Raw genomic sequence first — 24,626 nt, 5'->3', positions numbered from 1 at the left:
TTTGGAATAGTTAATCTGAAATCAAATTCTTTGATAGAGTTCCAGTAAAACTGTAACTCTTCCACTACTCAACAACCGAAGACCAACAACCGCCGACCACCGAGACCTCTCCGTCGCAGTCGCTAGCACCACCGTCTCCAGTGATGTAAGTGCGACAATTTGATCTTTACTAGTTTGGTTCGGGTTAATGACGACTCGACCGGTTTGGTCTAACCATCGATTGGGTCGTCGGCTCAATTTCACATTTCGGGCTCGGTTCGACCAATTTTTAAGTCTTGGTCTTGGTTTTGGCTCCCATGCCCAATTTACGATCTCAGGTCCAATTTTCAAGTTCAATTACCCATTGGGCCAACTGTCTGACTTAAAAATTAATTTTAATTAATTTTATTAATTTAATTTTACTTGATCAAAATTATTTTTTCCAAAAATCACTTAGATTTTTCAAATTAATTTTTCAAGAAAATTATTTAATCAAATTCTTTAGTTGAACAATTCTCACGACCACCTAATTTAATTCCATGTCAAATAAATTGACTCAATTAAATTATATCCAAAGTTATAAAATTTTCTTTTGATTCAAATATAGTCCGATCGAGTATTTGTTGAGCTAGCAGAGGGACCAATCGGACATATACAATTAGACTTTAGTAATTGTAATTATGCCCAGAAGCATCGTCTGATAATTCGCAATTACTTAATCATGGAGTCAGTCCACAAGAAGTACCATGATTGAAAACTCCTTATTGTATACTCTTTACGAAAACAGTTCATCCAACTGCTTTGTCCAATGACCTTTTCATATGTATGTGTGTTACCCTCATATGATATCCTTGATTCCTTTAAGTTAAATTTTTTTCACTCAATACAATCTTATTTTATCTCATTGTCACTATTGTATCTTGTTAATAATTAATATGATCATTGTCAACAAATAACTGTGGTAAATTACTCGTTCTCGAACGAGCAACTCGTGGCCACGTTTCATATTTATCAATCCAAAAAATGCCAATGAGATGATATCATTAACTCTTTAATTGAGCTATGAATTTTACTGTTGCTGGTAAATCCATGCCATACACAATTCATGTACCTAACATACCAGCTATAAGCTCGATCATCTTTAAAGCATAAGCCTCCACTTATATCAAAGCACATGAGTTGTATACGCATGGTCAGTAACTTAACTCAAGATTTAGGTAAATCACACTATAAACGTCACAAGTGAATTAATTCACAAACGGATTCAGAATTAATTCATCTTGGATCCAGTCCAATGTATTATTCTACCAATGAATACATTTATGTTTCTACTTGTGGAGTCAACTACTTCGATAGCCAATACTATTCATCTCCCTAATTGGAATTGTAGATGACATAATAATTCTTCTCAATATCTGAATCAAATGCTCACTTTGATTCTTTTACGGGATTATAGACTCATTTAGATTATCTACTAAAATAAGTTGTCTTTCTCGCAATGTAAACATTCTTACAATGCCACTTATCTCCAGTTTGAACTCAGACAATCAATTAGCTAATATTTGTTTGTCACAATTTTGCTATGCATACAAAATATAGAAGATAAAAAATACAAAAGACATAATAGTGAAATGTGAAATTAACTTTATTTATTTATTCAATGTTCAAATAAATAGAAAACAATTACATATTTACTACAATATGTGCAAAATTCCCAACACTTTCGTGGTGCATCTAATCTTTGGTGAGATGTATGGTACTTTGACCATCACAATATATGACAGTTATCCCCTTCTCATTAACCAGTTTGCTAAACAGGCCTCTTAACCAATTTGTTTCTTTTATTATTTCACTAATTGCCATGTATTCTGCTTCAGTAGTTGATAAGGCCACTGTGGCTTGAAGTTTTGCTTTCCAAGTAATGGCACAATCTTTGAAGTAAATAGGCAACCTATGAGAGATCTCATTCGTTAGGAGGTATGTTCTTAGGTCATGAGAATCTTTTCTGGCCAGCCCATTGAGTATTCTATTAATAGAACTCTTTTGGTGATTGTTCCAAAAGTACAAAGTCTAGAATCTGTGTCATAGTTTTATCCTATCAACTTATGTAATGTCTTCTATAAAATTATTTCTAAGATTATAGCTAATTATTTCAAGCATATATTTCATATGCTCATCGCACTGAATCAAGTTAGTTTTGTAGCATGGAGGCATATACAGACAACATAATTATTGCCCAAGAAATGATTCATTCGATCAGGACTAAAAAAGGTAAAACATGTTGGATGGCTATTAAGGTCGATCTGAAGAAGATGTATGATAGCCTCATGTTGGATTTTATTGAAGATACTCTGTTGATGCAAGTATTCCTTTTATGTTGTCTCGAATTATTATGGATTGCATTGCTTCTGTGTCTATATAGATAGTAAGGAATGGAAGCCTATCAAAAGTGTTCGTCCCGATGAGAGGAATACATCAAGGTTGTCCTTTCTCCCTTTATTTGTTTATTCTCTGCATGAAGAGATTGGGTCAGTTTATTCATAAAAGGGGTTTAAGATAATGCTTGAAGGCCTATTTCTATTGTTAAGAATGGTTTGGAAATATTACATCTATTTTTTGCTGACGATTTGTTCTTGTTTACGGAAGCGAATGTAGAATAGGCATGGATGATTAGAGATGTTCTAAATGTATTTAGGGCTACTTCAGGACACAAAGTAAATTCTAGTAAGATAGAGGTCTATTTTTCTAAAAATATTAACCCTTGTGATACAGCGAAATTTGTAGTAATCTTGGTTTTGCGAAAACGAAAGATCTGGAGTCTTACTTAAAGATGCTATTGTTTCATTGAAAGGTGACATCAAGTAATTTTAAGTTTGTTGTGGATAAAATTTGGAGGAAGCTAGATAGCTGGGATGCTAAAATGCTTTCTATGGCAGGAATGATGACTCTTGCGCAGCCTGTCCTCTTCTCGATTCTTAATTTCTTTACACAAACCGTTAAAATCTCTATTAGTATTTGTGCAAAGGTTACACGGAGGTTTATTTGGGGTAAGGATACAGGGAGATATAAGCTATCTTTAGTTAAATGGCTGAATTGTTTTCAACCACTCACTAATGGTGGGCTTGGTCATCGAAGTCTTAGGGAACAGAATGATTGCTTCTTACTTAAGTTGGGGTTCAATCTACTCACGAATGAGCAAGTTTTGTGGGTAAAGCTTCTCCGTGCCAAATACAAAGTTAAGGTTGTTTGTCCTATGGATATTTCAAGATGGTCGTGCTACTTTTGTTAGAGGTCTTTTTCTAAGGTTTGGCCACTTTTACGTCAAAACCTTGCTTGGTCATTTGGTGATGGTAGCCTTATTAAGGTTTAGACTGACAATTAGATTCTGAAAATTGGCCAAATGGTCTGACATCGGGAAGTTTACTGTTAAATTTGTGTATAACTCTCTCATGCAAAATCTTTTAAATCTAGTGGATAACAAATGAAAACTAGCTTGGTTCTTTGCTGGTCATCAACGTGTTAGACAATTCTTTTGGTTGGTCCTTAAGGAATACTTGCTAACTAATGTCGAATGATACAAACGAGGTATGGTTGGTAATCCTTCTTGTATAGTTTGTGATAATGTTGAAGAATCTATCATTCATGTGTTGCGAGATTGTGGTAAGGCACGTGTATTGTGCAAACAGATCATTCACGTGAGGGTTTTAATATAGTTTTTCCTTTGCCTCGTTGTTACAATAGATCTCGATAAATTTAAAGAATGATTTTGCTTTAGGTTTTGTGGAAGTTGAGTGGCAGTCTTTATTGTCAAATATGACTCCTATTTTTAGTCAAATTTGAGAAATAATCTTTCAGTTAAACTCTGTTTATTTGTTACAATCAAACACTGATTAGTTTAGATTATTTTTTTATTATTTGACCTATGAATTTAGCCTATAAATAGGCTCTTTTACAACCTTAGAAAATACATGCATTAGATATTATAACTCATAACACATTTAGAGAATTTTGTGTTTATGTTTTGAGGGTTCTTTGTTTTCGGGTTTTTGGGGTTTAGTTTTTATCTCCATCTTTTGCACTCTTTGTTCTTTTGCCATTATAGTAAAATTATCTTTGCCCGTGGTTTTTTATTCTCTTTGGAGGGGTTTTTCCACGTTAAATTTGTGTGTTCAATTTCTCGATTTATTCCGCTATTTTTTTATTTGTTGCTTAATCAGGTCGATCCTAACAAGTGGTATCAAAGCTAGTTCAATTTTCATAGATCACCTCATTCAGAGATGGGAACAACAAGGTTTGAAATTGAGAAGTTCGATGGTGAAACAAATTTCAATCTGTGGTAAGTTTGGATGATGGCAATTCTAGTTCAATCCGGCCTGAAAAAGGTTGTTACCGGGAAAAAGCCTGAGAATCTAAATAAAACAGAATGGGAAGAGCTTGATGAAAATTTTTTGTCTGCAATCTAGTTGTGCCCTCGCGAATACGGTATTGCAAGAGGTATTGATGGAGAAAACCTCATCCGCCTTGTGGAAAAGGTTAGAAACTCTTTATGCGACTAAGTCTTTGGCTAACCGTTTAGTATTGAAACAACGTCTATTTACGTTTCGCATGAACGAAGGTGAGCTTCTTAGAGATCACATCAGTCAATTCATTACTCTTTTAAATGATTTAAAGAATATTAAGGTTCATATTGATGATGAAGATCAGGCTATGCTATTATTGTGCTCTTTACCCCCTTCATACAAGTCTTTCAAGGAGACCCTGATTTATGGCAGAGACAAATTCTCGTTCGAAGATGTGAAGAGTCATTTTTTTAGTAGAGACAAACTCGACAATGAGTTTCATTTGGATAGCAAGACAGATAGGCAAGCTTCCGTTTTGGTAGCATCAAAGAAACGAGACAAAAGGTGTCGCTATTATAAAAAGTTAGGTCATGTCAAAATAGATTGTTATAAACTATGAAATAAAAGAGCTGTTGTGAGTAACGAGGAAGATGTAGCTGGTACTAATTTGATCGATGAAAACGTTGATGATTTCTTGTTAGTGTCAACGAGTAATAACTCCTAGCTCACGTCTGAGTGGATCCTAGATTCGGAATGTTCTTTCCACATGTGTCCCAATAGAGAATGGTTCTCTACATACAATTTGGTTGAAGGTGGAGTTGTGCGCATAGGAAATGATTCATCTAGTAAGGTAATTGGTATTAGCATTGTTAAAATTAAGATACACGATGGGAAGATTATGACACTCTTAGATGTCAGGTATGTACCTAATTTACAAAAGAATCTTATCTCATTGAGTATTTTAGACTTGAAAGGATGCAGAATCAATATCAAGTCGAGCAGCATTAAAGTATCTCATGGAGCTCTCATTTTGTTAAAAGGTAAAAGAACAGTCAGTCTTTATATTCTAGAAGGTTCTACAGTGACCGGTGAAATCGAATGTCCCTAGTTCGTTATGGAGTCGAAGTCAACTCGTTTGGAGCAGAGGCAACTTGGTCATAGGAGGGAAAAAAGGTATGATCGTTTCGTTGAAGAAAGGTTCTCTTTTGGATGCAGATTTTGAAAAGTTAGGGCACTGTGTTCGTGAAAATCAGACTCAGGTTAGTTTTGATTTGGTAGTGTACAAGTCGAAGGCTAGAAGTCTTCCAGTTTCTAAGCACAAATTTGACTCAATTAACTCTCTGCATAGTTCAAGATAGGCTCGTGGCCGGCTTTGGCAAAAATGGCGTTGTGGAAATATGAGTCAAGATGGAGATTTGTTGAATATAACTCCTATTTTCAGTCAAATTTGAGAAATAATCTTTCAGTTAAACTCTGTTTATTTGTTTCAATCAAACACTGATTAGTTTAGATTATTTTTTTTATTATTTGACCTATGAATTTAGCCTATAAATAGGCTTTTTTACAATCTTAGAAAATACACCCATTAGATATTAGAACTCATAACAGTTTAGAGAATTTTGTGTTTACGTTTTAAGGGTTCTTTGTTTTGAGGTTTTCGGGATTTATTTTTTATCTCCATCTTTTGTACTCTTTGTTCTTTTTCCATTATAGTAAAATTATCTTTGCCCGTGGTTTTTTATCCTCTTTGGAGGGGTTTTTCTATGTTAAATTTGTCTGTTCAATTTCTCAATTTATTCCACTATTTTTTTTACTTGTTGCTTAATAGGGTCGATCCTAACATTTATTCAGTATTATTTGCTAGAATTTTTGAAAATAGAGAAACTTGTGGATATTCTAAGGAGAAGCTTTCGATTATTTCACATTATTTAATCTTCATGGTGTTGGGCGAAATCTATTAAACATAGTTTTGTATCTTTTTCTAGTAACATCCCGAGAAAGAGACAATGTCGAGAATGGAAACCTCCAAATTTGGGGTACATTAAGTTAAACAAGGACGGGGGAAGATCCCTAAATTCAGGGTTAACTTCGACTGCAGTAGTGGTAAAAGATGATGTTGATAAATGGCTTGGGGAATTTAGGAGAAACATTGACAAACACAGTGTCGAGTTGGCTGAACTTTGGTTGATTTATGATGGCCTCACTCAGGCTTGGGATACTAAATGGGATAATCTTATTGTTGAAACGAATTGTGCTCAAGCTATTGAGGCAATTTTGGATAAGACTCGTGGACAATCAGATAGTGACTTGGATATAAGAATTCAGGAGTTTTGTAAGAAAGATTGGCGAGTGGTTATACAGAATGTTTCAAAAGAAGCCTATGTAGCAACACATACTTTGGCTGGAATAATGAGAAATATCTCTTATAGGCCTAAAATGTTCAAGGAGATTCTGACAAAAATCATTGAGCAAAATTCGGATGGATGGTCATGTGACAGCCCTAATTTGACCCTAGTCGGAAAGTGGTTTCGGGACCACAAAATCGAGTCACAAAAATAATTAATTGTTATATTCTATGCTTATTATATGTGTACATGCATATGTGAAAGTTTCATGCTTTAATTTTGTCATTTGTATATGAAATTATTAAATGGGACTTATGTGAGAAAAATGTGAAAGATGATAGGTAATTTTTAAAGGTGGTCTAATAATGTATGTACTGAAAAGAATGGTTTTGCATGTCAAATTACCCATTTTTGATAGTGGCCGGCCATGTTGTTAGTTAGTATAAAATATATAAATTTTCTATTACCATTATTTTTAATTAAATGGCTTTAAATTATAGAATAATAATAATTAAAGGTAGAAAATGGGTAAAGAAAACAAAGTATTCATCCTTGTTTCTTCCTAGCCGATTTTAAAGAAGGAAAAAAGCAAACCATTTGGTGATCTTGAACTTTAAATAAGGTAAGTAATTCATGTTAATTCTTGGATTTTTAGCATGTTTTGAGTTAGTTATTAAGTTCTTTACTTAACCCATGACAAAATTTTGAGTTGTGTGGTGTCTTGAGCATTCGGCCATGGGAGAAATTGAAGGGGATAGATTGTTGTTCTTATGGTTAAATGAAGTTTGAACTAGTTAATACTTAATTGTTAGTATTTATATATGAAATAGATGAACTTGGACTTGTTGAGTTACTTGAACAAATTCGGCCTTGTAAATGATTTTAAGGGTATAAATCTTGAATAATGCTATGCATAGGTTTCGGCTTTGATAGTACTTATATAAGTATAATTAGTTCAATTTTGATAATATGGTATGAAGTGATAAGTAATTATATAATGGTAGCTTAAGATAAACAACATTCGGCTATGAATTTTTGTGTTAATTTTTTTTTTAATGTTGATGTTAAATTGAAAATGGATGTTAGTTGAATTATGAAAATTGCTTAATAATGAAAAGAACATGAGCTTAATGCTTAAGTAGCATTCGGCTTTGGAGTAAGTTAATTTAGTTAGGAAATGAATTCCAAGATAGTAAATTATGTGTTAAGAGAGGAATTTAGGTTGTATATATATATATTCGTGATTATATTGAATCTAAGAGACTATGTTAGTTATTTGGGAGTTTCGGCCATAGTATTATAGTGAATATTATTTTGAACAAGAGTTTTAATTATAATAGATTGGTGTAAATGTTTTGAGTGAGGTAACACTAATAAGATGAATTGAGAAATGATTTCTCAAATGTCTAAAATGATATTCGGCTTAGGCATGTAAGCATGTCTAGTCAGTGTTGAATGTTTTAATTAGGGAAGGTTATAAGTTGAGTTTAGCGTTAAATGAAACATTTGATCAGATACATAGTGCCGAATGTGTTTGAATGTGAATTACCAAATACATAAACTTGATAATGCTATAATGGTAGACTTAGTCGGACTTTGGCATTTTGAGTGATGCATTTGATTCTTGTGTTAATCTGAGATGATATGTGTATTTTTTTTATGAAATTAAGTGATGGTTATGTAATTCGAAAATGCAAGGTAATACGCTAGTAATATTTTCGATTGTACATGAGTAGAGCATATGTATGATGTTTAAATAGGTAGTTAATAAAATCATTTGTACTTAATGGCACGACATACATGTATTAAATCAAATTGTTAAATTGATAAGAAATTAAATAAATCTATTTGTTTGAATCAAGCTCAAGAGGTAAGAGGGTCTAAATCAGATAAGGGAAAGGAGAAAGCAGTCGAGTAGATTACCCGCAACTGTTCAAAATATCCGAGGTAAGTCTTAAGTAGTTTCCTTTAGTATATAATTGGCGATGCCATTATAAGAGTATAGTAGGTAAATTGTGATCTTTGGCTTGCACTTGAATTAAGATGTATAATAGATAATGCATGTATATGACTTATAGTTTGATAGTTACTTTGAATTTAAGATTAAATGGTGAAGAGAATTAGTGATATGAGATATAACCATTGGGCTGAAATGTGAATGATGATGTGCGTATCAAGTTTATATTTGAATGTAATATACGATTATTAAGTGATAAGATGACTGAGATGTGTTAAAATATGATCAAATATATATGAGATTGGAAATATATCCGGACATGAGGTCCGCAGGCTATATGCTGAAAAAATATCCGGACATGAGATCCGCAGGCTATATGCTAGAAATATATCCGAACTTGAGGTCTGCAGGCTACGTGCTGGAAAAATATCCGGGTTAAAGACCCGCAAGCTTATGCTAGTAATGTATTCCGAGCTCTAAGATTTGATAGAACCGATGCCAGTAAGTTAAGTAAGATTGCAACTTCGAATGTTAGTGGTAAACATCGTTGCGTAAGTATTATATATTTTACACGTTAAGGTTCGTGTTATGTGCTCATATTTGAATTGATTTTTAAGGATTTACTAATATCAAAGAATGATATATATATATGTGTGTGTGTGTGTGTGTGTGTGTGTGTGTGTGTGTGTGTGTGTGTGTGTGTGTGTGTGTGTGTGATTGAGTTCGGTATTTGATGATAAGAAAACAATATAATTGGTTATTGTAAGTCGTCATATGAAAGAACGTAATTAAAGGTATTAGTATAATCTTTGTAAATAGTGAAATATGTGCAAGGAGTTTCTTGTGTATACATACATATATATTCGGCCAATGGGTTTTATAACTAATGTGCTGGTGTATATTTGGTCAAGTGAATTACAATTAGAATACAAGTTTTGTGATTCTCAATGTTCAATTTTAATGACAAGCTTTAATAGTATAAATTGCTTAAAACTTACTAAGCCTCGAAAGCTTACTCAAATTCTTATTTCTCTATTTTATAGATCGTTGACTCTGGCCGCCGACTCGGAGATCGTCAGCAGTTCTTCATACTATCGATCTTTTTGGTACAGTTATATTTTAGACTCGATATGGCATGTATAGATTAGGCTGTTGATGAATATGTTTTGTAATTGTAAATATTTTGGCTATATGAAAATGGCATTTATAACTCAAGGTTCAGTATGTATTCAGCTAAATTTCTGCTTTTATTTTTAATTTTGTGAATGAAAAATTAAATGTTTAGCTCAGTAATACCTTATAGCCTAAACCGGCGATCAGACTTAGGCTTAGGGTGTTTCATTTTATTGGTATCAGAGCCACAGTTTAGTCGATTCTAGGACTAACGTAGAGTGTTTGAGTCTAGCTATACATGCCATATAGTATTAATACGATAGTATGATGAATTCTGACAGTTAAAAATGTGTTTTCGTATAGTAATGGATCCCGATCCTAATCGAGTGGTAGCTGATGATGTTGAGAGTGTAGCGCCTGCTCCCGCGCATGAGACAGCACCGATGGACTCTCAACCTATTACAAGCAATCAGAACGACGAGGTTAGACAGGCTTTCTATAATATATTGAATGATTGGTTCAACCAATACATTCGAACCAATACGGTTGTTCCACAACCCCCACTCCCGAATAGTACACCCCCTGCACCTGCGATACCTCCGGTAACTGATTAGACGAGGTTAAATAAGCCCCCGGTTGACAGAATCCGAAAGCACAGGGCTACTGAATTTAAAGCTACAGATAGTGATGATGCCAAGCAAGCTAAATTTTGGTTAGACAACACTATTCGAGTACTTGACGAACTATCTTGCACACCCGATGAATGCCTAAAATGTGCTATATCCTTGCTACGTGATTCTGCTTACTATTGGTGGAACACATTGGTTTCTGTTGTACCCAGAGAACGGGTGACGTGGGAGTTCTTCCAAACTAAATTCTGAAAAAAATATATCAGTCAGAGGTTCATTGATCAGAAACGAAAAGAATTTCTTGAGCTTAAACAGGGTTCCATGTCAGTTACTGATTATGAACGGAAGTTTGTCAAACTCAGTAGATATGCTCGGGAATGTGTATCGTCTGAGGCTATTATGTGTAAACATTTTGAAGATGGGTTGAATGAAGATATAAAGATGTTTGTTGGTATTCTTGAGATACGAGAGTTCGTAATACTTGTCCAGTGAGCTTGCAAGGCCGAAGAGCTTAGTAAAGAAAAAAGGAAAGCTGATGTCGAAGCTGGAGAATTTCGTAAAAGATCTTGAGAAAAGTCTTTTCAGCAATCATCGAAGAAAATTCGAGATGATTCTGGCCGATCAAATAATATTTCGGGTTTTTCCAGACGAGACCACGATCGACCCCCTGTGAGTACATGAACCACTTCAGTTGCCAGTATTGGAAATGATCGTCGGGACAGGACAGAGTGCAAGTATTATGGTAAATGGCATTCGGGGAGTTGTAGATTTCATTACCGCTCCTGTTATAAATGCGGGTCAGCCGACCATTTTATTAAAGACTGCCCGAGATTATCCGAGCAAAATGTGAACCAGAGTGGGAAACTGAGTATTACAGCATGAGGTAGACCACCTAGGAATACGGGGAATGCCAGTGGCGGTTAGAGAGGGTCTAAAGATGCTACAACCATATCCGAGGCTCGTGCTCCTGCTAGAGCTTATGCTATACGCGCACACGAGGATGCTTCTTCGCCTGATGTTATTACCAGTACTTTCACTCTCTTTGATACTGATGTGATTGCTTTGATTGACCCTGGTTCTACTCATTCATATGTATGTGAGACTTTAGCATCCAAGAAGACTCTCACTGTTGAGTCTCTCGAGTTCATAATCCGAGTGTCAAATCCTTGGGTCAATATGTGTTAGTCGACAAAGTGTGCAGGAAATGTCCCCTGATAATCCAAGGTTCCTGTTTTCCGGCCGATTTGATACTTTTACTGTTTAATGAATTTGATGTTATTCTCAGTATAGATTGGTTGACCGTTCATGATGCAGTTGTGAATTGCAAAAGAAAGACTATTGATTTGAGATGTGCAAATGATGAGATAATCCGAGTTGAGTCTACTGATATGAACGGGTTACCATCAGTTATATCCTCGATGTTGGCTTAGAAATATGTCAAAAAGGGGTGTGAGGCGTATCTTGCGTATGTACTTGATAGTAAAGAATCAGAAAAGAAGCTTGAATCAGTATCAGTAGTTTGTGAGTATCTAGATGTTTTTCCCGAGGAATTGCCAAGGTTACCACCTGTTCGGAGGTAGAGTTTGGTATTGAACTTATACCTGGGACTACACCAATTTCGATAGCGCCGTACCGTATGGCACCAACGGAATTGAAAGAATTGAAAACTCAATTGCAAGAGTTGACGGATAGAGGTTTCGCTCGACCGAGTTTTTCACCTTGGGGTGCACCAGTATTGTTCGTGAAAAAGAAGGACAGAACCATGAGATTGTGCATCGACTATCGTCAGTTGAATAAAGTGACGATAAAGAATAAATATCCGTTACCGCGTATTGATGATTTGTTTGATCAGTTGAAGGGAGCTTCAGTGTTTTCAAAGATAGATTTGAGATCGGGTTATTATCAGTTGCGAGTTTGAGATTCAGATATACCTAAAACTGCTTTCAGAACGAGATACGGTCACTACGAGTTCTTAGTGATACCGTTTGGGCTCACTAATGCCCCTGCAGTATTTATGAATTTGATGAATCAAATTTTCAGGCAGTATTTGGACCGGTTTGTAGTTGTGTTTATAGATGACATCTTGATTTATTCACACGATAAAACTGAACACGCTGAGCACCTGAGATTAGTGTTGCAGAGTTTACGGGACATGCAGTTATATGCTAAGTTCAGTAAATGTGAGTTCTTGTTGAGAGAAGTTAGCTTTTTGGGACATGTAGTATCTGCATCGGGAATTCGAGTTGATCCGAGCAAAATTTCAGCCATACTTGAGTGGAAGCCCCCGAGAAATATTACTGAAGTTCGGAGCTTTTTAGGGCTTGCTGGTTACTACAGACGATTTGTAAAAGGTTTCTCGATGATAGCCACACCAATGACGAAGCTACTTCAGAAAGATATTAAGTTCGAATGGTCAGAAAAGTGCCAAAAAAGTTTCGACCAACTGAAAACACTTTTGACGGAAGCCCTAGTGTTAGTGCAGCCCGAATCCGGTAAAGAGTTTGTCATTTACAGTGATGCGTCCTTACTTGGGCTGGGTTGTGTGTTGATGCAAGAAGGTCGAGTTGTAGCTTACGCATCGAGGCAATTGAAGCCACATGAGAAAAACTATCTGATCCATGATCTCGAATTAGCTGCCATCATATTCGCTTTGAAAATATGGCGACACTACTTGTTTGGAGAGAGGCGTCATGTATATTCGGATCACAAAAGTCTCAAATATTTGATGACTCAAAGAGATTTGAATCTGCGACAAAGACGTTGGCTTGAGTTGTTGAAAGATTATGAGCTTGTCATTGATTATCACTCGGGAAAGGCTAACGTGGTTGCTGATGCTTTAAGTCGTAAATCACTGTTTGCTTTACGAGCGATAAATGTACACCTGTCTGTTTCATCCGATAATGCGTTGGTAGCAGAATTAAAGGCCAAACCATTAATGATTCATCAAATACGGGAATCCCAGAAAGTCGATGATGAATTGGTTGCAAAACTAGCTGAATGTGTATTAAATATGGAATCAGAGTTTCAAATTGATGACGATGATTGTTTGAGGTTCAGAAGTCGATTGTGTGTTCCAAGAAATTCAGAACTTATTTCGATGATTTTGAATGAGGCTCATAGTAGCCGACTGTCAATTCACCCGGGGAGTACAAAAATGTACAACGATCTGAAACGTCATTTTTGGTGGCCTGGTATGAAACGAGACATTTCTGACTTTGTTTCGAAATGTTTGATATGTCAACAAGTGAAAGCGGAGCATCAAGTACCTTCAGGGTTACTTCAGCCGATCATGATACCCGAATGGAAATGGGATCAAGTCACAATGGATTTTGTATTTGGGTTGCCATTGTCGTCAAGCAAGAAAAATGCGATCTGGGTTGTTGTTGATAGACTGACAAAGTTGGCTCATTTCATTCCTGTACGTACGAATTATTCCCTTGACAAGCTAGCTGAATTGTGTGTTTCTCAGATTGTAAGGTTACACGGAGTACCTATTTCTATTGTGTCGGATAGAGATCTGAGATTCACATCACGATTTTGGAAGAAATTGCAAGATGCATTGGGTACCAAGTTGTATTTTAGCACCGCTTTTCATCCCCAGACTGATGGTCAATCCGAGCGGATCATTCAGATACTCGAGGATATGTTGAGATGTTGCATCCTTGAGTTTAGTGGTTCATGGGAACGGTATTTACCTTTAATTGAATTTGCTTACAACAATAGTTTTCAATCAAGCATTAAGATGGCACCTTACGAGGCTTTGTATAGTCGTAAATGCCGTATACCGTTGTTTTGTATCGAGCTTAGTGAAAGTAAAATCTTCGGGGTTGATTTGATTAAAAATGCTGAGCAGAAAGTAAAAGTAATCCGTGAAAGTCTAAAAGCAGCTTCAGATCGTCAGAAGTCGTACGCGGATTTAAAGCGAAAAGACATTGAATATCAGGTAGGAGACAAAGTGTTTCTTAAAGTTTCACCTTGGAAAAAAATGCTCAGATTTGGCCGTAAAGGCAAATTGAGTCCGAGGTTCATTGGACCGTATGAAATATCTGAACGAATTGGGTCAGTCGCATACAGATTGATTTTATCCCCTGAACTTGAGAAGATTCATAACGTTTTTCATGTCTCGATGCTTCGACGTTATAGATCCGATCCATCGCACATAATTAATCCATCTAAGATTGAGATTCACTCTGATTTGAGTTACGAAGAAGAACCAGTTCGTATTTTGGCTCGCGAAGTAAAAGAACTATGAAATAAGAAAATCTCATTAGTGAAGGTACTATGGATTAAGCATGGGGTTGAAGAAGCTACTTGGGAACTTGAAGACGCTATGAAGGATCGATATCCTAACTTATTTACTGGTAAGATTTTCGGGGACGAAAATTCCTTGTGCAGGGGAGAGTTGTGACAGCCCTAATTTGACCCTAGTCAGAAAGTGGTTTCGGGACCACAAAATCGAGTCACAAAAATAATTAATTGTTATATTCTATGCTTATTATATGTGTACATGCATATGTGAAAGTTTCATGCTTTAATTTTGTCATTTGTATATGAAATTATTAAATGGGACTTATGTGAGAAAAATGTGAAAGATGATAGGTAATTTTTAAAGGTGGTCTAACAATGTATGTATTGAAAAGAATGGTTTTGCATGTCAAATTACCCATTTTTTATAGTGGCCAGCCATGTTGTTAGTTAGTATAAAATATATGAATTTTCTATTAGCATTATTTTTAATTAAATGGCTTTAAATTATAGAATAATAATAATTAAAGGTAGAAAATGGGTAAAGAAAACAAAGTATTCATCATTGTTTCTTCCTAGCCGATTTTAAAGAAGGAAAAGAGCAAACTAGTCGGTGATCTTGAACTTTAAATAAGGTAAGTAATTCATGTTAATTCTTGGATTTTTAGCATATTTTGAGTTAGTTATTAAGTTCTTTACTTAACCCATGACAAAATTTTGAGTTGTGTGGTGTTTTAAGCATTCGGCCATGGGAGAAATTGAAGAGGATAGATTGTTGTTCTTATGGTTAAATGAAGTTTGAACTAGTTAATACTTAATTGTTAGTATTTATATATGAAATAGATGAACTTGGACTTGTTAAGTTACTTGAACAAATTCGGCCTTGTAAATGATTTTAAGGGTATAAATCTTGAATAATGCTATGCATAGGTTTCGGCTTTGATAGTACTTATATAAGTATAATTAGTTCAGTTTTGATAATATGGTATGAAGTGATAAGTAATTATATAATGGTAGCTTAAGATAAACAACATTCGGCTATGAATTTTTGTGTTAAATTTCTTTTAATGTTGATGTTAAATTGAAAATGGATGTTAGTTGAGTTATGAAAATTGCTTAATAATGAAAAGAACATGAGCTTAATGCTTAAGTAGCATTCGGCTTTGGAGTAAGTTAATTTAGTTAGGAAATGAATTCCAAGATAGTAAATTATGTGTTAAGAGAGGAATTTAGGTTGTATATATATATATTCGTGATTATATTGAATCTAAGAGACTATGTTAGTTATTTGGGAGTTTCGGCCATAGTATTATAGTGAATATTATTTTGAACAAGAGTTTTAATTATAATAGATTGGTGTAAATGTTTTGAGTGAGGTAACACTAATAAGATGAATTGAGAAATGATTTCTCAAATGTCTAAAATGATATTCGGCTTAGGCATGTAAGCATGTCTAGTCGGTGTTGAATGTTTTAATTAGGGAAGGTTATAAGTTGAGTTTAGCGTTAAATGAAACATTTGATCAGATACATAGTGCCGAATGTGTTTGAATGTGAATTACCAAATACATAAACTTGATAATGCTATAATGGTAGACTTAGTCGGACTTTGGCATTTTGAGTGATGCATTTGATTCTTGTGTTAATCTGAGATGATATGTGTATTTTTTTTATGAAATTAAGTGATGGTTATGTAATTCGAAAATGCAAGGTAATACGCTAGTAATATTTTCGATTGTACATGAGTAGAGCATATGTATGATGTTTAAATAGGTAGTTAATAAAATCATTTGTACTTAATGGCACGACATACATGTATTAAATCGAATTGTTAAATTGATAAGAAATTAAATAGATCTATTTGTTTGAATCAAGCTCAAGAGGTAAGAGGGTCTAAATCAGATAAGGGAAAGGAGAAAGCAGTCGAGTAGATTACCCACAACTGTTCAAAATATCCGAGGTAAGTCTTAAGTAGTTTCCTTTAGTATATAATTGACGATGCCATTATAAGAGTATAGTAGGTAAATTGTGATCTTTGGCTTGCACTTGAATTAAGATGTATAATAGATAATGCATGTATATGACTTATAGTTTGATGATCACTTTGAATTTAAGATTAAATGGTGCAGAGAATGAGTGATATGAGATATAACCATTGAGCTGAAATGTGAATGATGATGTGCGTATCGAGTTTATATTCGAATGTAATATACGATTATTAAGTGATAAGATGACTGAGATGTGTTAAAATATGATCAAATATATATGAGATTGGAAATATATCCGGACATGAGGTCCGCAGGCTATATGCTGGAAAAATATCCGGACATGAGATCCGCAGGCTATATGCTAGAAATATATTCGGACTTGAGGTCCGCAGGCTACGTGCTGGAAAAATATCCGGGTTAAAGACCCGCAAGCTTATGCTAGTAATGTATTCCGAGCTCTAAGATTTGACAGAACCGATGCCAGTAAGTTAAGTAAGATTGTGACTTCGAATGTCAGTGGTAAACATCGTTGCGTAAGTATTATATAGTTTACACGTTAAGGTTCGTGTTATGTGCTCATATTTGAATTGATTTCTAAGTGATTTACTAATATCAAAGAACGATATATATATATATATATGTGTGTGTGTGTGTGTGTGTGAATCAATTCGGTATTTGATGATAAGAAAACAATACAATTGGTTATTGTAAGTCATCATATGAAAGAACGTAATTAAAGGTATTAGTATAATCTTTGTAAATAGTGAAATATGTGCAAGGAGTTTCTTGTGTATACATACATATATATTCACCAATGGGTTTTGTAACTAATGTCTTGGTGTATATTTGGTCAAGTGAATTACAATTAGAATACAAGTTTTGTGATTCTCAATGTTCAATTTTAATGACAAGCTTTAATAGTATAAATTGCTTAAAACTTACTAAGCCTCGAAAGCTTACTCAAATTCTTATTTCTCTGTTTTATAGATTGTTGACTCTAGCCGCCGACTCGGGGATCGTCAGCAGTTCTTCATACTATCGATCTTTTTAGTACAGTTATATTTTGGACTCGATATGGCATGTATAGAGATTAGGCTGTTGACGAATATGTTTTGTAATTGTAAATATTTTGGCTATATGAAAATGTCATTTATAACTCAAGGTTCAATATGTATTCAGCTAAATTTCTGCTTTTATTTTTAATTTTGTGAATGAAAAATTAAATGTTTAGCTCAATTAACACCTTATAGCCTAAACCGGCGATCGGACTTAGGCTTGGGATGTTTCAGGTCAACTCATCTGTAATGACACTAATTTATCTTTGTAATTGATATTTATATTTTTCTGCCAAGAAAAAAAATGCATATATTAATTCAAAAACATAAATGCATTCTCTCTTACCTTAATCAATGGTTGAGAATTCAATCTTCGCCCTAGATATGAAGTAATTTTAAAACTAGTGGCTAGCATCTACCCATTTAATGGGCCTGCTAAATGTGAATGGTTAATTATTGGACTCACTTCAATAGATATCTAAAAAAAAAAACGAATGCATTTATTATATATTTTTTGTTTTTTAATGTTTTTCTGTATTGATTTTCATTACCGATTTAATTAGAGGAATTTTATAAGAGAAGTTGTTAAAATGTTTGATAAGCTAATTAAGCAATTATTCATTGGAGATAAATGTTATTCTTGATCAAAGATTAAATTAATCCAGTTAGTAAGCGCCACGTAAAATGTAGATAAAAATTTATGGTGTAATCATCTTACAGACTAAAGTGTCTCTCCCAAAACAATGGTTTCCGCCGACCAAAAACAATGGTTCCCTCACAGTACAAGTGGTCCCATATTCGAATGCAATAAAGTTAAGGCCTTACGTCACCTATATGACTTCACTAGGCCCTTCCCAACACGTGGCACCACTGAAGAATCTTCGCTGCATAGCTCCAGGAAATAACCATGAAGCATCTGCTCATAAATTTTAAAATTAGAAGGAAAAAATAATAATAAAGGGATAAAATTTGTTATTTTAGATATCTAAAAAAATAAAAATAAAAAAAGTATAAAATGGATTGCAGCTATGCATAACAAGCTTCCTTCTCTACAAAACTCTATCAAAGACCAAAAGTCCAGATTTTCCTTAAAAATGGACTTTTCTCATCAAAACCCTAACTCTAACCCTATTTACACTTTCTTCCCTGAAAGCGTCAATCCCATGCCCGATTTTGAGGTCTCCGATTATCTCCTTCTTGACGGCAGTATCTTCGACGACGATACATCGTCGCAGAGTATGCTGTCGTCGGAGAAAGGCATGGCTGCAGCTACTGAACTTAGTGGTGCAACATCAAAAAATTGTAACATGCAAGTGATATTATATATATCTTTAACTTCCCTCAATGGAAATTTTTCTTCTTCTTCTTCTTCTTTTTTTTACTTAATAGGTTGAATTTTATTTTTTTTGCAGAAAATGCAAAAATGGAGTGGGGAAAAACAAATCGGAACTGGGGGTTCGAGTTGCGTTTAGAATGAAATCAGAGATGGAGGTGATCGATGATGGATACAAATGGAGGAAATATGGGAAAAAATCCATCAAGGACAACCCCAATCCAAGGTAATTATTATTATTATTTTAATCTTTTTGGGTTGATGTTGTTATATTGCATGAAAAACTGGTTTCACCGATATTGGAACCACTCATGGTTTTCAATATTGAGCCGCGGGACCCCATAACTTTGTACACATATCTATGGTGTTTTATATTATATATACATATATACTTCCAACTTGATAAATTAACTTCATCTTCGTCCTCGTGATGATATAGAAATAATTATATTCAACTATGAAAAACAAAAAACAAAAAACCCAATGTCTCAAAACAATGAATTTGGATTTTTTTTTTTAAATCATAAAACTGAAGCAGCATGTGGGCTTATGATATATATATATATTATTCTACCAGTTTATAATTTTCAATCATTGCAGCAATAGGGTTAATAATTAGTATACCATTTCAATGCCTTTCTCATTTATTTTTCTTGATATTTCCCACAATAATCATATAGTTTTGCACACAAAGGGATGAACCAATACCCATCACATCCTATATGGAATAGGATAGTAGTGAACTATATCCAAAAAGTGGGGCAAAAAAGTGGGAAAAATATTGCCCCATCAGCCTAATTATATATTTCGCCAATAGCCTTCATAGTTGAAGTAGACTGCAAGTGCAAGAGGCACCACCGATCAATCCACGTACAAACACTGTGGGCTGCTGCGTTATCATCATCACGTGCTCACAAATCACACCCACAGTAGTAGCAGCTACTGTATTATCTATCTTTATTCTTTAGCCGCAATTAGATTTTAATTTAGGAACATGCATGTTTATATATGGACAAAGAGAAAGACAGAAAGGAGTTGGGTTTAGGCACTTTATTAATTAATTAACTTTGCATGGCTTAATTATATCCTTAGGTTATTTTGAACATAGTTTTTATTGGGGGAGGAGTATAGCGGCTGGCTAAGGCAGCCATAGACAACCATGGAAGCTGTGAAAAGACTACTCGACAGCTTTTATCAAAATTTAAAGGCTTAATCTGGACCACATAAAAGCAAAATAATTGCTTTGCTACAATCAAAGTTTCCCCCAGTTTAATTTCTTTGTTATCTGGTTTTGCTTCTCATTTTATATATATTATGTTTGTTCAAATATATATTATAAATAGAATGGTAATAAATTTTATATTGAATTTCAATTAACTTAAATAAATCATACCTCAATATAAGTATATAATATCTTATTAGAGTAGAAGATAATATATATATATATTTATCATTGGATTATTAATTTAGATGTTCTTGTAATCGTGTTTTTGAACTTGTTAAACTTCAAAATTTTAAGTTGATGGCTTAATTAAAAAATGTTTAAGTCAATATGTCAACACTTCCATTGTATTTATAGATGCAATTGTTTATTAAGTTATTCAACTTGTGGTTCACATGAATTCTTTATATGAGCATATAAGTAATAAACAATTACTACTACCCAAATATATACTAAATTAATCTATATCAACATTTATACTATTGCTATGTTGGATTTGTTTTAAATTTTTTATAAGTTTAGAAATTTCAATTATAGAAATTGTTAATGTTTTTAAAACTAGATTGGTAGTCGAATCCGTCAAATTATCGATTTGTCAGTCGAATCGATTTGATTAGAAAATTATTAAAAATTTAAAATTTATAAAACTCCAGTTCAACTAGTCTGATCGTCGGTTCTATTGGTTTTTAGAGGGTTCAATCGACTCTTAGCCGGTTCGTATCAGTTCCTGATCTAACCTATTCAAAAGCATCTTTCGAATCCCTAACAATTTTCGATCTAACTGACCAATTCAATTTGAGTTTTTGAAAAAAAAATATTTATACAATGGAGTTGAAAAGTTTTGTGTTTAAAACCGAATACTTATTTAATCTATTGTGAGTGAAAATTTTAGAAATAGAGTTGAAATGGTGACATTTATCTCATATGAGGTGTAGTAAAAAATTAAAAGTATTAAGAAATTAGTACATAAGAACTTTTCACTCATAATGTATTAAACACTAGTTTTAAAAATTGCAATACCAATCAATCCATTAAGTTATGCATTAAAATAATGAATATAGATTCTTATTCTCCTTTTATTTTATTCAGGTCAGGATATATAGATATATATTAGATAATTTTAAAATAATTATTATCTATGTGTCAAAAGATAAAAGAGTAAATTGTATTAGTAGTTATTTAATTAGGGTTTTTTTATGACTTATCTATGAAAAGTTATAAAATGATTACTCAATTATTAAATTTTGTCTTTTTGTCACTAAACTTTCTTGGATTTTGTGTATTTTCATTTTACATTATTCAGCTAGTGTAAAAAGAAGAACACAAAATTAAATAGTTGAATAGTCATGTTTTAACTTTTTATAATTAAGTGACTAGAAGAGAAAAAATTATAGTTTACCTAAATATAAAAGTATATAAAATTACCACTAATTTATATAGATGCTGATGATCATTAGCATGGAGGCATATACTTTTATTTGGCACTTGGCTTCATATAAAAACTTCAATTAGACACTAAAAGCATAGAAATTATATTCTTGAGATTCTATTTTGAAAGTTTTGAGTCCCATTTTTAAGTATAGACAATAAGGGTAGAACTTATGGGAAGGTGTATATATATATATATATATATATATTTACATGTATGTGTATGTTTTGGATTGTTTTAATGGTCGATAATGAAAGACTTGGTGCCAACTATAATTTGGTTAATGCAGGAACTATTATAAATGTTCAAGTGTAGGATGCAATGTGAAGAAGAGGATAGAAAGGGACGTAAAGGACCAAAGTTATGTGGTAACTACATATGAAGGAGTTCACAATCATGAGACCCCATCCATGGTTTACTACAACCAAATGTCCATTATGGCTCCTAATGCTTGGACCTTTCAAGCTTCTCTTCCTTCTTCTTCTTCTACATGAAAAGAAAACTTATATACATACATACATACATACATATAAATATATTATCCTTAGAATTATATATCTGCTTCTTTGCCTTATAGTGTTGCCTAAAATGGTGAGCTATTACTTTTTAGTTCACACTAATTTTCCCACTATGCATTTTCCGGGCTGACTTAGTTAAAATACAGGCGGGCCAAAGCTAGTGGATTGACTATCCGTCGTCTTTGTTGTTGTGGTTGTAATTTCCATCTCTGTTAATTATCAGAACTCAGAACTACTTTTTTTTTTTTAAATGGTATATATTAATAATAAAAGAAATTATTAGCATTTTAAGGCTTTGGTACCCCATCTAGCCTAGGAAGGTTTCTAAGTTGATTCAAGTGTAAATATCATATAACTGTTCACTCATCATTTTTTTCAATAGCAACCCTATGCTTGTTTAATTGAGATTATTACTTTTACTCGTTCTTATTTTATGAGGAATAAAACTCATACTTCAATCCTCTTATATTTTTTGTTATATCTTAATTGTTCGAATTTAACAGTAAATTAATAAATGATACAAATAAACTCTTTAGACGAACCCCTTAAATAAATTCATAGTGTAGCTCTTTAAACCAACAATTGAGTAGGCTCATTCATCAATTGTCACACTAGGTTGTTGTCATAACTTCCCATTCAAGGTGACGTAAAGTAAGTCATAGTACCACCTTACTTTAACCTATACCATCCTACCAATTAACCATTTGATTTTGACTTTCAGTAACAATTTGTGACGTTACACTTAAAGATACAACAAAATTAAGATTATACAAGGCTTGGACTAACCATGTAGTAGGGATCTATCTCCCTTCTAAGAATCGTCTCCTTCCAACCTTTCTCCCTTTCTTCTCCTATCTTCTTACTTTTTCCCACCACTTTATTCGATTACTCTTATTACCTTCTACTAAACAAGGTCAACCGTACATCTCCACAACCTCTCTGCCTAACCCAGTTATACCATTAACAGTTTTCGAAGAGTATATGCTAATTCTCTGCAGATGGAAAACAAAATTAATAATACATGCTTGAGTCTATGCTTTTTTCTTAGACAAGTTTTCCAAGCTTAAGTTGATAGTAAATTTAGCAATTTTGAACTAGTCACAACACATCCAGGGGCGGAGGCAGAGGGGGCTGGCATGGGCCCAGCAACCCTAAAATGTAAAATTATTATTTTGGCCCTTAAATTTTTAAAAATTTTAAATTAATAAAAGTAAAATTACACTTTGACCCCTCTAAAATTATAAAAATTCAATTTAATCTTTTATAAATTATAAAGATATAAACTATAAAAATTAAAATTTTATCCGACTCCCTTAAAAAAATTTCCTAACTTCGCCCCTGAACACATCCCAACCATGAAAAAAGTTATCGCTTATATACAAACATATCAAAATTTATATAATATAAATTATTAATATGTCAACAAAAATCATATAACAGAAATAAACTTACCCCAAAAAAACAAAAAGAAAAAACACCCACATCTAAGTAGTTTGGGATATATAGGTTACAGTTCCTCATGAGAATCGTCTGGTTTAGAAGAAGCACTCTCTTTCACCTTCTCATCAGTTTTGTGGACAGCTTCTGCAGCAGTTTTTGCAGTTTCTTCAGCTATTGCTTCACTTGTTTCAATGCTATCCTTCACTGCTTCTTTCACCTTCTCTCCTGTTCCATCACTAGCCTTACCTGGGTCATTCCCTCCTGTGCCTCTAAAACTAACATCCACCATAACATGTTAATCCACATTACAAAAAAAAAAAAAAAAAGGTTAATATTTGATACCATGTGTTAATATAAAAGTACGTAATAAGAAAAACAGGAAAGTTGTAATATTATTACTCTAGACTTGGAGGAGTGAACTGCAACTGGAACTCATGGATGATGGTTTTGACCTTTTCCCATGAACTTTGATGGGATTTCTTCAACAAAGAAAAGGTGTTTGAGACCAACTGGAACAATGATGGTTTCTCTTCGTTGTACTGGTTTCCTTCACAAACAACTGGTCGGATTTGATGAGATAGGATGATTAACCAAAGGAGAAACAATGTGTAGCGTCTTGTTCTTGATTTGTTCATTCTTAAAATTTGTAAACTAAAATTTAAAAAAAGGGTAAAAGGATGCGGTATTTGCAGCTGTGTATAGCTAAGGGGTGGTTTCGAGTTTGGACACGTTCTATTGAAACGTGGTGTTATCATCTTGGTTTTAGGCATCCGTTTCTGAACATTTCAAGGGGGAAAAGGAAAGGAATAATCATAAATCATAATGGAAAATTGAGTACCAAACTTGTAATAATTTTTTTTTGAGATATACCCAATCCTTGAATAAAAAAAAAGTAGTAATAAATTATCCTTGCAAAAAGAAAAACAAATAAATTATAAGATTTTAGTCAACCCTGCTTTTTTTTTTTTTTTAGTTTTGTGTCGATACAATGAGAAATTTATAAAGTGAAATTAAATAATTTTTTAAGTATTTAT

The 24,626-nt window shown here is 33.6% G+C and overlaps 2 protein-coding genes across 2 annotated transcripts; one reads left to right on the top strand and one right to left on the bottom strand.

Moving 5' to 3' along the window:
- The first annotated feature begins 18,606 nt into the window (after positions 1 to 18,606).
- Positions 18,607 to 22,553, top strand: LOC108466600 (probable WRKY transcription factor 51). Its single transcript, XM_017766987.2, has 3 exons — positions 18,607 to 18,959; positions 19,063 to 19,209; positions 21,924 to 22,553. The coding sequence occupies exons 1-3, from the start codon at positions 18,679 to 18,681 to the stop codon at positions 22,126 to 22,128; spliced, it is 633 nt and encodes a 210-aa protein (XP_017622476.2). The 5' UTR covers positions 18,607 to 18,678; the 3' UTR covers positions 22,129 to 22,553.
- A 936-nt stretch (positions 22,554 to 23,489) lies between these two features.
- LOC108465383 (uncharacterized) lies at positions 23,490 to 24,342 on the bottom strand. The gene is made up of 2 exons (XM_017765717.2): positions 23,992 to 24,342; positions 23,490 to 23,867 (listed from the first exon to the last, which is right to left on the bottom strand). The coding sequence occupies exons 1-2, from the start codon at positions 24,225 to 24,227 to the stop codon at positions 23,660 to 23,662; spliced, it is 444 nt and encodes a 147-aa protein (XP_017621206.1). The 5' UTR covers positions 24,228 to 24,342; the 3' UTR covers positions 23,490 to 23,659.
- Positions 24,343 to 24,626: the final 284 nt, after the last annotated feature.

This window comes from Gossypium arboreum, chromosome 2 (genome assembly GCF_025698485.1).
Source record: "Gossypium arboreum isolate Shixiya-1 chromosome 2, ASM2569848v2, whole genome shotgun sequence".
Taxonomy (NCBI): Eukaryota; Viridiplantae; Streptophyta; class Magnoliopsida; order Malvales; family Malvaceae; genus Gossypium; species Gossypium arboreum.
This window is presented reverse-complemented; position numbering and strand designations above follow the sequence as displayed.